The 17,874-nt window shown below is 41.5% G+C and overlaps 1 protein-coding gene across 1 annotated transcript in view; it reads right to left on the bottom strand.

The window, feature by feature from the left end:
* Positions 1-17,874, bottom strand: part of ASB4 (ankyrin repeat and SOCS box containing 4) — a 70,052-nt gene that overhangs the window by 12,125 nt on the left and 40,053 nt on the right. Inside the window, exon 3 of the mRNA XM_049894291.1 lies at positions 11,894-12,384. Within this exon, the coding sequence (XP_049750248.1) occupies positions 11,894-12,384 (491 nt within the window). The remainder of the gene's footprint in view (positions 1-11,893; positions 12,385-17,874) is intronic.

Genomic DNA, 17,874 nt, shown 5'->3' with positions numbered 1-17,874 from the left:
TACAAACAGAAACCTGGGAAATATGTGTGGGAATGACTATTAATGGTGTGAGATAATGATACAAGGAACATAAAGTTGGATCATTTAGAAATTATTGATATGCTCCCACTAAGCACAGATTCTTTATTCAATGTTTCAGCTTGAGAGGTTAGGAAAGGATCTAATAGTTCATTTGGTTGGTTCACTGAAGCATGGATCATGTAGTGGCCTACACTTAATCAAGTTGAAGTACCAGACATGCCTTGGTATAACTGCAGAAGAAGGTATCCAAAGACCTAGGGAAATTGGCATGTTAGAGTAGATTTATCAGGTTAAACCCACAGACCCACACACAGAGTACCCAGAGGACATAATTTTTACCACAACAGTGAGGAACAAAATTGTGAAGGGACCCCCAGAATCCTCGAATACTGTTGTGGTTGTTATTTTATGTAAGTCATATTTGACAGTAGGAACTGCCCTAACTGAATTAACACACCCAACTACAATGGGGCTGATTGGACTTCATGGCAATAGGGGCCAAGCTGTGCACTCAAGCAACAAAGGCAAGCTGGGCATGGTTGCCATAATGGACAACAGAGTCAAAGCAGTAATCAGAATAGTCTGGCTCAGGGACTTATGGTGTTGGCTACTTAGTCATGGTGTCTCTAGGCATGAAAGAGATGGGAAATCTACTAAATATTTACTTGATCTTTACAAATAGAAGAATTCTAGGTTAAGTGAATGACAGTCTAACTTGAATTATCAGGATAGAGAGTCATGGCCCCTCAATCAATTCCCAGACTTGAGCCAGTTTACAGAGCTACAACCCCTTGAATGAAGTGCAAGCCAGGTTCTCTTGAGAAGGACCCCACTGCACATCCAAAAATTTATACTGCTAATCTTTCTCCCAGGTTTCCCCAAAGGTACTCCCAAAGGCGTTTTACATAATTGTTTATTTGAGAAAAGGAAATAATCAGAACATCACTGTGGCCCACAGTCAGATTCGGGGCATATGGAGGTCAACTGACTAACTGAATCTTAGCTCATGCCCGTATTCCACCTCATAGTGGGTCCAGCGGGCCCCAGGACCCATCCCATAGTGATATCCCTAGTTGCAGAATGCATAATTGGAATAGACATACTCAGCAACTGGTAGAATTCCCACATTGGATCCCTGACATGTGGAATAGGGGCTATTTTGGTAGGAAAGGCAAGTGGAAGCCATTAGAACTGTTCCTACCTATGAAAATAATAAATCAACAGCAATACTGCATTTCTGGAGGGATTGCAGAGATTACTTCCACCATCAAAGACCTGAGGATGCAGGGGGGTAATTCCAATCATATCCCCATTCGACTCGCCTATTTGACCTGCGCAAAAAGCAGATGGATCTTGGAGAATGACAGTGGGTTATTGTAAACGTAACCAAGTGGTGACTCCAATTGCAGCTGCTGTTCCAAATGTGGTTTCATTGCTTGAGCAAATTAATACATCTCCTGGTACCTGCAGCTATTGATCTGGTCAATGACTTTTTCTCCGTACTTGTATTGAAGGAACCACAGAAGCAGTTTTCTTTCAGCTGGCAAGGCCAGCAATACACCTTCACTGTCCTACCTCATAGTATATCAACTCTCCAGCCCTATGTCACAGTTTAGTCAGAAGGGACCTTGATCACCTTTCCCTTCTGCACTGGTCCATTACACTGATGACAGTATGCTTATTGGACTTAGTAAGGAAGAAGTATCAGTGACTCTAGACTTACTGGTAAGAGCATTTGTGTGCTAGAGGGTGGGAAATTAGATGACAAAAATCCAGGCACCTTCCATCTCAGTGAAATTTCCAGAGGTCCAGCGGTTTGGGGCATGTGGAGATATTCCTTCTAAAATGAAGGATAAGTTGTTGCATCTGGCTCCTCCTGCAACTAAAAAGGAGACAGAATGTCTGGTGGGCCTCTTTGGATTTTGGAGGCAGCATATCCCTCACTTGGGTGTACTACTCAGGCCTATTTATCAAGTGACTCAAAAAGCTACTAGTTTTGAATGGGGCCCAGAACAAGAGAAGGCTCTGCAACAGGTTCAGGCTGCCATGCAAGCTGTTCTACCACTTGGGCCATATGACCCAGATGATCCAATGGTGTTTGAAGTATTAGTGGAGGACAGAAATGCTGTTTGGAGTCTTTGGCAGGTCTCTATTGGTGAATCACAATGCAGACCCTTCGGGTTTTAGAGCAAAGCCCTGCCATCCTCTACAGATAACTACTCTCCTTTTGAGAAACAGCTTTTGGCTTGTTACTGGACCTTAGTAGAGACTGAATGCTTAACCATGGGACATCAAGTCACCATGCAGTCTGAGCTGCCCATCATGAACTGGGTGTTGTCTGACTCACAGAGTCATAAAGTTGGACGTGCACAGCAGCACTCCACCATTAAATGGAAGTTGTATATTCCAGATTAGGTCCAAGCAGGACCTGAAGGCACAAGTAAGTTACATGAGGAAGTAGCCCAAATTCTCATGGTCTCCATTCCTGTCACATTACCTGCCCTCTTCCAGTCTGCACCTAAGGCTTCATGGGGAGTTCCTTATAATCAGTTGACTGAGGAAGAGAGAACTCATGCCTGCTTTACAGATGGTTCTGCATGATATGCAGGCACCACTGGAAAGCGGACAGCAGCAGCACTACAACCCCTTTCTGAGACTTCCTGGAAAGACAGTGGTGAAGGGAAAACTTCCCAATGGACAGAATTTCGAGCAATGTACCTGGATGTTCACTTTCTTGGAATGATAATGGCCAGATGTGCAACTATATACTGATTCATGGGCTGTAACCAGTGGTTTGGTTGGATGGTCAGGGACTTGGAAGGAAAATTTGTGATGAAGAGGTATGGTGAAGAGGTATGTGAATTAACCTCTCTGAATAGGCCAAAAAAGTGAAGATATTTGTGTCTCATGTGAATGCTTACCAAAGGGTGACCTTGGCAGAGAAGGATTTTAACAGTCAAGTGGATAGGATGATGTGTTCCATGGAAACCAGTTAGTCTTTTCCCCAGCCACTTCTGTCATTGTCCAATGGACTCATGAACAAAGTGGCCATGGTGGCAGGGATGGAGGTTATGCATGGGCTCAACAAACATGGACTTCCACTCACCAAGGCTGCCTTGGATACAGCCACTGATAATGCCCAATATGCCAGCAGCAGAGACCCACACTGAGTACCCGATATGGCACCATTCCTCGAAGTGATCAGGCAGCAATCTGGTGGCAAATTGACTACATTGGACTACTTCCATCACCGTAAGGGCAGTGTTTTGTTCTTACTGGAAAAGATACTTTGGATACAGATTTGCCTTCCCTGAACACAATGTTTCTACCAAAACTGCCATCTGTGGACTTACATAATGCCTTATCCACCATCATGGCATCTCACACAGCAACACCTTAGACCAAGGGACTCATTGCACAGCAAATGAAGTGTGATAGCAGGCTTATGCTCATGGAATTCACTTGTCTTATCATGTTCCTCATCATCCTGAACCAGCTGGCTTGATAGAGCAATGGAATGGGCTTCTAAAGACACAATTATAGCACCAGATAGGTGGCAATACCTTGCACGGCTGGGGCAATGTTCTACAGGAGGCTGTATATGCTCTAAACCACTGTCCAATATATGACACTGTTTCTCCCAAAGCCAGGATTCATGGGTCCAGGAATCAAGGGGTGGAAATGGGAGTGACACCACTCACTATTACCCCTAGTGGCCCAATTACAAAATTTTTGCTTCCTGTCCTCATGACCCTATGCTCTGTGAGTCTAGGGGTCTTAGTTCTAAAGGGAGGGATGCTTCCACCTGGAGACACATCACTGATTCCATTAAACTGAAAGTTAAGAATACCACCCAGACACTTTGGGCTCCTGATGCCTCTGGATCAACAGACAAAGAAGAGAGTTACCATATTGGCTGATGGGATTGATCCTGATTAAAAAGATCCTGATTACCAAGAGGAAATTGGATTGTTATTACGTAATGGAGGTAAAGAAGAGTATGTCTAGAATACAGGAGATCCCTTAGGGCATCTCTTACTGCTACCATGACCTGTGATTAAAGTCACTGGAAAATTATAGCAACCCAATTCCAACATGATTATTGATGGCCCAGATCCTTCAGAAATGAAAGTTTGGGTCAGCCCACTGGGCAAAAAACCAACACTAGCTGAAGTGCTTCCTGAAGGCAAAGAAAATATGAAATGGGTGGTGGAAGAAGGTAGTTCTAAATATCAGCTACCACCATATGAGCAGTTGCAGAAATGAGGATTATAATTGTTAGGAGTATTTCTTCCTTGTATGTATGCATCAAATATTTTGTTTTCATCACTTATGAAATATAAGATGTAAATGGGACTAGTGTGTTTTCAGTTGGACGCATGTTAGTTGCACCATAATTTATAATTACTTTATTGAGAGATTATGTATGGTTCAAGGAGTTGTGTACAGGTGCCAAGTTGACAAGTGACAGGTTGTGATTGTTAAGCTGTATGTCAACTTGACTGGGCCATGATTCTCAGTGGTTTTGCAGTTAAGGTGTAATTTGACAGTTACATAACAATGTAATCAACTCCATGATGAGATATGCTATAAGCAGCCAATCAGTTGAAAAAGAGTTCCCTTGGGGGTGTGGCCTGCCTCCAGTACATATATGGATATTCCAGCTAGGCTCTCAGTCTAAATCCTGCATCTGGCTCATCATCATCTGACCTCCAGTTCTTGGGACTTGAGCTAGCAGCTTACCTGCCGATCTTGGCATGCCTCGGCCTCTAGAGCCTGTGAGCCAATAGCCTGCGAGCCAACAGCCTGCATTCTGACCTGTCAATCTTGGGTTAGTCAGCCCCTGAAGCTACAGAAGACAGCAGAAGCCTTCAGCCTTCAGCCTGAAGAGGCTGGTTGGGACTTGCCAACCTCTACAACCATGTGAGCCATTTCCTTGAGATCAATCTCTGTCTCTCTGTAGTATATATATGCTTCATTGGTTTTGCTTCTCTAGAGAACTCAGCCTAAGACAGCCTCCCAGCCCTTCACACTGGCACTTTAGCTTCTTCTAGAACTAAGACAGCTGGACACACCCTCTTCAGGCCTCAGCAATTATTCACCAGGCAACAACATGAAAAGACTCTTGAGAGACAGCAAACTCTAAATCATTGCTCTATGCTGACTACCAGGAACCTCGACCATCAAATGTGAAAGGACTAGTGTAGACCTCAAAGAGAGAAGCTTCTGATTCCCTTTTGCCTGCCCGAGAACAAAAGATGTCCAATGAGCTTCACCTTCTGTGAACCTCTGGAGTCTCTATTCTCCCCTCATGGAAGCACAGTTGGACAAAAGGGCTCATCATAGAGTGATGGCAATGGAAAGAGTTTTAGACTCCCCTCTTCATTTGATCCTTCTCCAAAAGTGCAAATTAATATTCAAAAACAAAGCCCCTGGGTGGTACAAATGGTTAATGCACTCAACTGCTAACCAAGAGATTGGAGGTTCGAATGCACCCACAGTTGCCTCAGAAGAAAGGCCTAGAGATCTATCTACTTCCGAAAAAATCAGCCATTGGAAACCCCATGGAGTACAGTTCTACTCTGACATACATGGGGTTGCCACGAGTGAGAGTCGACTCGATGGCAACTGGTATGACCTGGTACTCAAAAAAGAGATTCAAGATATGTTTCCTTCCCACTCTTCTAATTCAAGTGCCACCCCTAAACTACTTCAGCAGAGAAATGCTAAAGATGTCTCTGCTCTGACTGATGTACTGATTTGTGGATGTGCAGAAAGATACTTAATGATCAAAGGGACCTGCTTGTACCCTTGGCTTCATATACAGCACTGTTCAACTGCAGAAATCATCCTTACCTCCCCCAAACCTCACATTACCTTTCCCTCCCCTAGAAAAATGTCTTTCTTGCCCTACAGGAAAACCCAGTCTTGGCTCCCTGGGGTGTCACTTCCTTCTGAATTATGCTGAGAGAAAAAAAAAATCAAATGTCCTTTTTACCCTTGAATGAAATCACAAGAGCCTATAATTCTTTTTTTTTTTTTTCCTTTCTTATGTAATTTATACATTGCCTTTCAGTGAAATATACCCTCTACAAATTTGCTTTATATTTGGAAAACAGCGTGTTCAGCTCTGACCTTGTTCCTTGTAAATAAGGAAACTGAATTCCCTATCCACCAGAGAACAAATCACTTTATCTTGTGGATAAATTAGTCAGTCATTTACTTGTCATAAAGATGACTTTCTTTTTGGAAAGTTGGGCTGTGGAGTAGTTGTTCTAAATCACTTTGAAGGATCTGCATAGTAAATTGAATATTTTTCTTTAGCTTTCCTTTGGAAGGAGGCTAGTTCTCTTCCACAGTCTGTTGGGGAGCAACAAAAATGTTTACAATGCCAGCTACCCATAAGTAGCCAACTCTACCCTAAATCTCTTTAGAATACAACTAAACCAGAGGAACTCAGAGGAACTAAACAGAACTAAACATGAAGAAAATGCTAACAGTGGGCCAAAGTATTTCTTGAAACACAAAACGGTCTGTCAATTTTACAGGCTGGTGAAGACCCTTAAAAAGGCCTGTTACAGAAGACTCCTACTAGGAACTAAGAAAGGAAGGGGTTTTGTTGAGCACCATATCAGGCTCAGAGATTTACATGTCTTACTCACTGAATCCTCAGACAGTCCTGAAAAGGAGATATTATTGCCCCCATTCTTTCAGATGAGAATATTGGGATCTGAGAAATTGATCAAGTAAGTGGCCAAACCCAGACTCACACCCCAGGTCACTAAGTTTCTGCTCAGAATGTCTCTCTCTTACCTCTCAGCACCTCTGTGAAAAACACCCTGGAGAACTCCCCACATTCCCCAGAAGTTCTTTGGGAGAACAGAAACTCTGTTTAACAGCCCATTCTCCCTAATCTGGCTCCTGAAGGCAAATGAAGAGAGGGCCTCTGAGTTATTTCTTCCGAGACCTATTTCATCCACAGCCAGCCAGCAGTGAGTTTCAGAAGAAAATTCAACATTTAGTCTCAAGGAAGTGACTCATACATTGTCTCTCCTGGTTAGGAAGACTCCTATGGTTAACCTGGCCTAGGAGCACCGATTCTACTGCTCAACAGATATTTAATAATAGTTACAGCCAACATTTGTTTAAATGTTTACCATGCACCAGGTACCATGCTAAATGTCTAAAATATTGTCTCACTCGATCCTCACAACAACCCTATGAAAAGACATATTATTCATGAATAAAGTGCAGAGCGTGTTCTCTGGCATCTTCATGCCTTTGTCAACTTTATGCTTTTAGAAGTGAACCGTATTTAAAGAGACGGGTGTGTTTGTCTTCCAGGAATCTACTATGAAGAATGGCCAGACCTTGGTGAGATGTGGGTAGGGGGAAAAAAAAAGCTGGAGGTAGATCAAAGGAGAGATGTTTATAGACGTGGGATGGAGAGGGGGCAAGACTGGGGAAGAAATTCTCGAGGGGTTGAAAGTGACCCAAGAAAAAGAATAAAGTAGTGTTTTGCTCCATTCTCTGGGCTCTGACTATATTTGTGATGTGTGACAAGTAACTTCCTTCTGGTTAAGTACTGAGACTGCATATTATTGCCAACACATGAAAGCAAGGGGGGAAACTGTGGAAGTTTAAGTAATTCGTTCATAGTCACACTCTTAGGTAAGTCATAGAGCTAAGGTTTGTCTGACCCCAAAGTCCATGCTTCGTTATTCCTGACATGAATAGCATGGCTAAGTCTAGAATGAATGAGCTATGAGTTACAAAGAAGGGATAAAAATAGGAACAAATTCATATGCAATTTAAAATACTGGGTTGTGTACTCTCTTTAGTGTTTAGCTCTTTTTTTTTTTTTTTTTTAGCCAAATCTAGGATGCCAACGTATGATGCAGAAAACGGATGAAACCTAAAACTAAACCAGTTGCCATCAAGTTGATTCCAACTCATGGTGACCTTGCATGTGGCTGAGTAGAACTGTGCTCTATAGGGTTTTCAATGGCTGATTTTTCAAAAGTAGATTGCCAGGCCTTTCTTCTGAGGTGCCTCTGGGTGTGCTCAAGTCTCCAACCTTTCAATTAGCAGCCAAAAACCCTGGGAGCACCACCCAGGGACTCCAGATGCAACCTAAACGGTAGGTATTCATAGATACAAGCTGTGGATCACTGTTGAATTTTTCATGTGGTATACCCATTTGACCTTATATCTAAGGCTGCAACATGTATAATGTTCTGATATGAAAATATCTCGAGTCCAACCTTAACATGCAAAAGTATTAAAAAATTCAAAAGTCTACTGACTTGCATCCATGAGAAAATTGCAAGGAAGATAAGAATTTACAAATGAAGTCAAACAGAAACATTTAATGGTAAATTTCACCAGATAGTTTTTCAGGCCATTTATGAAGCAGTCTTCCTTTAAAAATTATAGGGAAATAAAAAGTTAAGCATCTTCATGATTCTTGGCCTTCCAGATGTACCCTGACCAAGATGCAGAGGCAAAAACAATCAATAGCTAATAATTTGGAAGAAATACAAAATTTGATTCTGAGGAAAGAGAGGCCCTAGGCACAAACTGATACAAAGACATTAAGATTTATTAGGATCATATGAGCAGTTCTAGATCATGAATTAGCATTAGTTTAATATACATACATATTTTAAAAAGTGCTAGACCTTCCAAAATGGAAGCGATACCCAAGGAAAAGAGTGGTGCAGGATCTGCCTTCATGGAAATTTACAAATAGGACAAGAACACTATTTCTGCTTGGAGAATAAAGAATTAAACAAAATGACCCCTTCAGGTCTTTTCTCACCTTATGTTCATCTAGGTATAATTTCTTTCATAAGGAACACGTTATCAGAAGTTACAGCTGAAACTACTAAGTCTAAGAGTTTAGGCTTTGGATTCAGATAGACTTCAGTCTGAGTCAAATGCATCACCATTAACCTTTTGTGAGCATAAGCCACCCAGCAATCTATTACATCTCCCAAGTCCTTAAACGCCTCAAAATAAGCACCTCACACCTTCCACTTGGCTCTCAGCTTTTCAATCTCCTCCCCCATTCTCATTTTCACCTCAAAACTTTGCTTCTAATTTCACTGAGAAAACAGAAGCAATCAGAAGAGAACTACAAACTGCTACCAACCCATCTACCAACATCCCTGCATCTATGCAAGTAGACATGGCCTTCCCTCCTGTTGTTGTTGTTGTTAGTTGCCATCCATTTGATTCCTACTCATAGCAACTCCACGTATTACATAGTAGAAGTGCTCCATAGGGTTTTCTTGGCTGTAATCTTAACGGAAATAGATCACCAGGCCTTTTCTTCCACGGTACCAAACCCATTGACGTTGAATCAATTCCAACCCATAGCTATGCTTTAGAACAGAGTAGAACTGCCCCATAGGATTTCCGAAAAGCAGCTGGTGGATTGAAACTGCTAACCTTTTGGTTAGCAGCCAAATGCTTAACGCCTGCACCACCAGGGCTCCTCCAGTACCGACAGGTGACTTCAAACTGCCAACCTTTAGTTAGCAGTCAAGCACAAACCGTTTGTACTACCTTGGGACCTCCTGTTGCAAAGGATGAAATGTCTGTGCTACTAACTCCAACAACTCCATTTGTGCACTTGATCCCATCCCTTTGTCTCCAAATGAAGGATGTTACAGCTATTGTAGCAGTATTTTTAACCATGTCATCACCATGATCATTTGGAATTCTCTATAAAAATTACAGGGAATTCCAGAGCATTCTGAGCATCACGTATAATTTTAAGAAAAAAAAATTACTTAATCTTCCATTAAAACACTGATGACCAAGGGCAGGTCCCTTACAGAGATTACAGGGGCTTCTGAACTCATGGTACCTTCATCTGAATGTTCTCTGGGTTGACCATCTGGAATTTTCCCTGATGGAGTACATGCTCCTTAAATTCTTTAATGGGATTTTTCTTCTAACTAACCCTCACATTGCAGAACTTCAGACAAGCTCCTGACATTTTATCAAAGTAGAAGGTAGAATTTAGCAGCGAATTTAATAAAATTTCTGTCAATTTGTTTTCTGTGACCCTACATTCCTTAGCTGGTTTATACATGAAACACCTCTGCTTCTTGTTAATTAAATTTTTAAAATGAGTGGGATTCTGAGTACACTGTTATTTACTTTGTTTATTTTCAGGTGAAACGCATTTTGGTTTCCAAATTAATACCACTTGGCGCAGTGGTTAAGTGTTAAAGCTACTAACCAAAGGGTTGGCAGCTCGAATCCGCCAGGCACTCCTTGGAAACTCTGTGGGGCAGTTCTACTCTGTCCTATAGGGTCGCTAGGAGTCGGAATCGACTCCACGGCACTGGGTTTGGTTTTTTTTTTTGGTTCATCGCAAAACTTCCTCTCTTCCGTGTGCCTGTTGCACCCTTTGTTCCTCTACGTTATCATTTACCAGACACATTAAAATCACCTCTTTATGTGCTTGTCTCCGCCAACTAGATTCTAAGTTACTTGAGCATAGGAGATGTGTTCCTGGGTGGTGCAAACTATTAGTGTGGTTGAAGATTCCAGTCCACTGAGACGTACCTCAAAAGAAAGGCTGGCAAACTACTTCTGAAAAATCACCCACTGAAAACCCTATGCAACACAGTTCTACTCTGACACACAAGGGCTTGCCATGATTCAGAATCACCTGCAACTGCTTTGAGGGTAGACAACATGTCTTAGTCATATCAACATTCATAGCATCTGGTCCTGGCCAGCTCATTAGAGATGATCCATAAATGCTATTAAAATGAGAGGCTATATGTGTGATATTACAAGAATGGATAGTAGAGCCAAATTACCTAAATTTGAATCATGGTGAGCTTGGGCAAGCTACTGAATTTCTCTGTGCCTCAGTTTTCTCCTGTAGTATGTAAAATAATAATAATATTTAACTCCTAGGAGGAGCTCTGGTGGCACAGTGGTTAAGAGCTTGACTGCTAACCAAAGGTTACAGTTCGAATCCACCAGTGAAATCCTATGGGGCAGTTATACTCTGTACTATAGGGTCACTATGAATCCAAACTGACTCCACGGCAACTTTTTTTTTAAGCGGAAGCTCCTAGGATTGTGAGAATTAAATGAATCAAATAAAGACATGGAAAATGCTTATAATGTTGTGCATTACATTTAGTAGTGCTTGCTAAATATTAAGGAGCCCCAGTGGTGCAACAGTTAAGCACTTGGCTACTAACTGAAAGGTTTGTGGTTCCAACCCACTCAGCTACTCCAACAGAGAAAGATCCAGTGATCTGCTCCAGTAAAGATTACAGCCAAAGAAAAAGCCCAATAGGGCAGTTCTACTCTGTCACGTGGGGTTGATGTGAGTCAGAATCAACTTGGCGGTACCCAACGACAACAACAATAAATGTTAGCTTTCATTAAACTAGAAGATTGGGACTTCCTTTTATGTCTACAAACTAATTCCAAAGCAGCCTGGGTCATCTTTAGATCACAGTCTACTTGAGATGACAAGTGCGTGGCCCGTTTGACACCATTCACCTCTATTGCAGACTTAAACTGGCCTTCTCATCTCTCTCAACTCAGTCCCCAGGCAGCCACTGACTGGTGTTTACATAGACATGAAAAAGTATTTGCCACTCTTATTCCCATTTCTTGCTCTCACCCTCAGTTTTCAAAGAAACTTGGACGATGGCAGCATAGACTTATGTGTGTAAATGGAAGGTCAGGTACAGTATCAGAGGCAATTATTCCAAGGACTCAAGCCTCAACGGTGCTTGAGTTACCTGGAGATTTCGAGCCAAGCTGCATTCGAGTCTATTACTCTCCTGATTAACCACTTTTCCACTTGGCGCCCCTGGACACAGCTCACCTTATGGAACTGTGGAGGGTATATTCGAGCAGCCCCATGGTTCAACAGTAGCTGGTAGCAGATCTCGGGCTGGGCGGCAGGGCGCACAGAGGTGACCTTCAGCACGTACTGGATGGCAGCGCAACCGTTGATGTCCATGAGATTGGCTTCCGCGCCAGCTTCCAGCATCATGTCCATGAGCACGTGGTCACAGTTCCAGGCTGCCTTGTGGAGGGGAGATTTAAAGTCGTCATCCCGGGCGTTGACCTCGGCTTTGTAGTCGAGCAACATGCGGCAGACGAGGTGGTGCTCCCTGCTGTACTCCTGCTCTTTAAAGCGGAGGGCCCAGTAGGTTGCGGTAGCCAAGGGGGTCTCCATGTGGGCATTGACACTGTCCACTATGGCCCCGTGCTGCACGTAGAAGGCCACCAGCTCGGAGAGGCCGAAGTGAGCGGCTGTGTGCAACGGCGTTTCCTCATCTTGGTTGTTGGTCTTCATGTTCACATTCGCCCCTATGAAGGGAAATTGGGAAAGACGATTACTTAAACGTATTTAGCCATTATTCCCAAGGTTCATTAAACATGGCTTTTTCTCTCCTTTAACCTCTGTTCCATACATTATCCATTTTTTCCAAGCTCCATTTCTGGGCCTCATGGAAGGCATTCCTTTGAAACAACAGTACCATCCCCTGGACAACCAGCTAATGGACCCAGGAGAAAAGAACAAAGGATTTTCTGCAGGATCGCTGAGGCGCTACTGAGTTTTAGTTTTTACTCCCAGATGGATTTTTAAGTAAAAAGTGATTCCTGTAACCAAATAGCTTTCATCAATAAAATATCAAATATCATTAAAAATAAAGACTGTATCTCAACCTCTAAAGCTCATCAAGTGGCTTTAAGAATCATCAATTGTTTTGAATGTTTCACAAAATGATTTTCTTCTCTTTCAAACCTGGTAAGCCTAAACGTTTGGTACAAGTAATGTTAATCAGTTGCTGCCAAGTCAGCTCTGACTCATGGCGACCCCTTGTGTGTGAGAGTAGAACTATGCTTCACAGAATTTTCAATGGCTGATTTTTCTGAGGTAGGTCACCAGGCTTTTCTTCTGAGGTAGCTCTTCAACTTTTCAGCAGTAGTTAACCATTTGCACCACCCAGGGACTCCAAAGTAAATATTAATAGTATGTAAATTGCCCAGCCCTCTGGGTGAAATTACAGTGCTGAACTCTCTGAGGGCTGTGGTGTATGTCTATGAGGCTTCTTAGATAAAGGGGCAAACCAAAACAAAAACCGTTGCCTTCAGGTAGATTCCGACTTATAGCGACCCTATAGAACAGAGTTGAATGGCCCCATAGCGTATCCAAGGAGCGGCTGGTGGATTCCAACTGCTGACTTTTTGGTTAGCAGCCGAGCTCCAAACGGACGAAGGGGGTGGGGGGACACCTTGACTACCAAACTAGCTTGAAGATTGTATTTTGCATCGAAAGGGATAAAAAAAAAAAAAAAAAAAAACCAAACCCAGTACCGTCGAGTTGATTCCGACTCATAGCAACCCTATGATGATATGATTGAAAGGGGTAGAAGCTAGTATAATAGAAACTCAAAGAAGGAAATTGATTTAGATATTGCAACATGTTTGATTATGGTTGAAAAAGGATGTTTATAACCACTAAGTTTTAGAGCTTGGAGGGCATCTTAAAGGTTATTTATTGTTGTTGCCGTTAGGTGCCATCAAGTGGGTTCTGATTCATAGCAACCCTATGTGCAAAAGAACGAAACACTGCCTGGTCCTGTGCCATTCTCACAATTGTTGTTGCTGTGTTTGAGCCCATTGTGGCAGCCACTAGGTCAATCCATCTCATCAAGGGTCTTCCTCTTTTTCTGCTCACCCTCTACTCTACCAAGCATGATGTCCTTCTCCAGAGACTGGTCCCACCCGATAACATGTCTAAAGGATGTGAGACGAAGTCTCCCAATCCTCGCTTCCAAGGAGCACTCTGGCTGTACTTCTTCCAAGAGAATCTTATTAGTTCTTCTGGCAGTCCAGGGCATAGTCAATATTCTTCGCCAATGCCACAATTCAAAGGCATCAATTCTTCTTCGGTCTTCCTTATTCAATGTCCAGCTTTCACATGCATATGAGGGAATTGAAAATATGACTTGGGTCAGGCACACCTTAGCCTCAAAGTGACATCTTTGCTTTTCAACACTGTAAAGATTATTTAGTTCCACCCATTTATTTAACAGGCTAGGAAATGGAGCAAATTTCATTTTTCTGATAGGGTATGTTAAGTAGTACCATGGTTAACGTGAGAAGCTGAAATTTTCCTTTTCTGCCTAAATGAATGGGATGAACCAAATGACCTGTGGGGGGCCAACTCTATAATCAATTCTACTGGAAATTTTATAGTTACCTCAAGCATAAATCTGGAAGAAACTTTATTATTATTATTTCAGTGACTAATATTTATTAAGCATTCACCAGGTGCAACATTGTGAGATAAATGCTTCTCATGTATTGCCTCATTGAATCTTCCTAGCAACCCTCTGCAGCAAGTGCAATTTGTACCTCAATTTTACAGATAAAGAAATTTGTACTTAGGTTAAGAACTTGTTAAAAGTACACTAAGTTAGTAAGCAGTACAACTGAGGTTTCAGAGCTGACAATCTGGCTTCCAAGCTCTTACCACTGCGTTGTTCTAACCCATTATTATTTTTCTGGAGGAAATTTTTTCTGTACGTTGCTCTCTTTTGTTATACAAATACTTGAAAGTAGATGAGAAATCACTTCGCATTTGTTAATTTAAAAAATTTATTTTCCTTGTCTTGGGGCCTTTATGGCCTTACTTACAGCTTCCCCGATCATATTTGAACAACATATTTGAGAAAGACAATTGTCCTGCAAGCATGCTCAGTATCCTATACAAAATCAACCCCCTAATGAGGTTTCCAGGAGCACATTGCTCTGTAAACGCCAAGCAAGACTGTTTGTACTTCTAACTTACAGAAAGCAGAATTATAATTAAAGATCATGTTTCATGAAGCCATCTGTGTTCATCAGTATTCTACCCTGTAGAAGTTCTGGGTCAGGTCAGATCTTCTTTGCTCTGGAGTGAGAAGGAATAATTAAGAACTTCTTCCCAGAAGCCAGATGCAGCGTAGCTTCGGACCTGGAGAATTTCCAGTAAGGAAAGGAATTAAAGGGTCAGGATGAAAATTTTACAGGCCAACATGGAACAAACCACATCCTTTATATTTTTAATGTGCGTGGATATTTATAATTGATTCTTGACCTCTTGACAACTGGATATGCTGTATATTTTTGAGAATGGAGAAGTTTCAGGTTGGAGACACTCACATCAGATGTAAGGATGACAGGGCCGACATGCATTCCCAGGAAGCAACAGGTCAGGAAGTAAACCATTTGTTGGTAGGAAGACTGTGTCAAGATGTAAGCAATTTTTTTCTGGGAAAACTGTTCACAACTACAATCCTGTATAACCAAACCAGCTGGTGCCACTTGCCTCTGTGGTAACTCCTTCCTTCCTAGGCACCCCAACATTTACATTTCAAAGAACTTCAAGCTGAAGCTGATCTTATCCGTACCAATCATTAACCCCTACCTTACCTTTGTTCTCTATGTATATAGACCAGTGGGGTGCTTTGTATTTTTACTTAGCACTACCCAGTTTGAGCTGTATTATTCCTCAATAAAACTCCTTTTCTTTCACTCCTAACAGAGTGTAAGATTTTCTTCTTTGACAGTATCCCTAATGTGCTAGGTGTCCCTGGGTGGCACAAATGGTTAAACGCTGGACTACTAGCTGAAATGTTGGCAGTTCAAACCCATCCAGAGATGCCTCAAATGACAGGCCTGGTGATCTGCTTCTGGAAGGTCACAGCCTTGGGTCACCATGAGTCAAATCAACTCAAAGGCAACTAACAACTCCCTTCGGAGCTTTCATAACTATCCTGATTAGTTATTATCTAGTTTTATATTGGCTTTTTAAACATATAACGTCTGATTCATCCGAAATTTATTTTGGAGTAGACATCAATATGAGAAGAATTGACATTCTTACAATATGGAGTTTATCCATTTAGAAACACGGTCTGTTTCTCTGAAAGGTGTTCTTCACCCATCTGTGGAACTTTGCCCCCAAAGCTTTGCAGCAATTTTTATTCCAGGGAAACAGGGTATAAATCATTTCCGTGGTAAAGTAACTTTTAATGAGGAAAGTCCTTTCTTGAGCCTTTAATTTATCCAAGGCAGTCTCCAGGACTAGTCTGGAATGGTAGCAAATGAAACAGATAAAAATTTAAATTTGCTTTGCTTGAAAAAGAACAAGGAATTTTCGGATTTCATCTGTGGGCGAAGGAGAGAGGGGTTTGTATGAACTGTGAATGGGATGATGAGGAGAGCTAGGATAAGAATTGTATACAAAGGGTGAGAACCAGTCATAAAAAAAATGGTGGCCAGCCTGGTCCAAGGAAAAGATAGTAGTTGAGAAATTTCTTGAACCCATAACAACCGAGGAACTTTAGCACAGTGCCTGCAATATTAAGTTTTTTCTCTTCTGCCATATTCTGGCATTATCCTCAGTATCAGTTATCTCCTTTTCATTATCCTCAACAGATAAAGTTTATTTCGTGAATCCTAGTTATAACTCACATTGCCTTATATATATAATTAAACTGCCTCAGAGCTTCCATTTGTTAGCGTTGGCTGATCGTCCACTATCAGATATCGTTGTGGCTCCATCTGCTGGCCCTTGCTACTCCTGCAGGCTTCAAGATGCCTCTCAAGGCCATCCTCTCCCAAACATCCCATTCCATCCAAATCTGTCACCTCCAAGAGCTGCAAGGAAACAGGGAGCAGGTTTTTATCACTGCAGAAACTCTCTCTTCCATCTTTCCAGACTTGGGGACTCCACATCCCCCACTTCATATCCCTAAACTAGCCTTTCTCCCCACTCCCTGTCCAATGGACTTCATTTTTAAGAAATGAAAGCCTACTATTGGAAAAGTTGGTAGTGAGATGGAGGAAGAGCCCAGACGAGTACTTCTCAACCCTTGTAGACATTCTTTCCTATTTTGCATTGAAATTCATAGATAACACAATCTACCTTCACACATAATATTTTAAAAGTAAACATAATACCCTATATTTGCCTATACTCATACTCATCATTTCATCATTTCATATAGGGTATTATATTTACTTTTAAAATATAAATATAAAACATAAGGTCTCTATAGGGTTGCTACGAGTTGGAATCGACTCGACGGCACTGGGTTTGTTTCTGGTTTCTTTTTACTTGCCTATAAGGTGTATAGGCAACATGAAAGTAATTTCTAAGAATTATAATTACGTAAGTATGGTTATTATTGATGATATAAATAAATTACAATAATGTACTGTGAAGTTCAATATGATAGTGCTTAGGAAATAACTACCCTAGATAATATGATTAAATAGTGATTTGTTTGCACCCCTATGAAGAATCATCATGACTGGAACAGCTACATATTCAAACTATTCAGGTGTTTCGTATTGCGATTCAGATATCACAAGCATTCCGAAATGAGAAAAAATCTTGGTAAAGCTCTGAACAAAATTAAGTCCAATTTTGCATTTATTTACACCAGACTTGTATTCCTGGAAATGTCCATATTATTTTAAAATATCAAAAATATTTTACGTTTATATGTAAAAGGGAGCTAGGTTAGAATTCTATTGTGTTGTTTCATCTAAATGTCTATGATTGCATTTGCACCAAACCTAAGACTTTTTAATTAAATAATTCAAACGTACAGAAAATTCTAGGAATATTATATCAGACATCAATATAGCACTTGTTGCTATTGTTGTTAGGAGCTGGTGAGTCAATTTTGACTCATAGCGACCATATAGGACAGAGTAGAACTGCCCCCAAGGAGCGCCTGGTGGATTTGAACTGCCAACCTTTTGGTTAGCAGCTATAGCTCTTAACCACTACATGCC

Source organism: Elephas maximus, chromosome 8, assembly GCF_024166365.1.
Source record: "Elephas maximus indicus isolate mEleMax1 chromosome 8, mEleMax1 primary haplotype, whole genome shotgun sequence".
Lineage (NCBI taxonomy): Eukaryota > Metazoa > Chordata > Mammalia > Proboscidea > Elephantidae > Elephas > Elephas maximus.
Note: the sequence above shows the minus strand (reverse complement) of the source record. Positions and strands in the feature narration are given on the sequence as shown.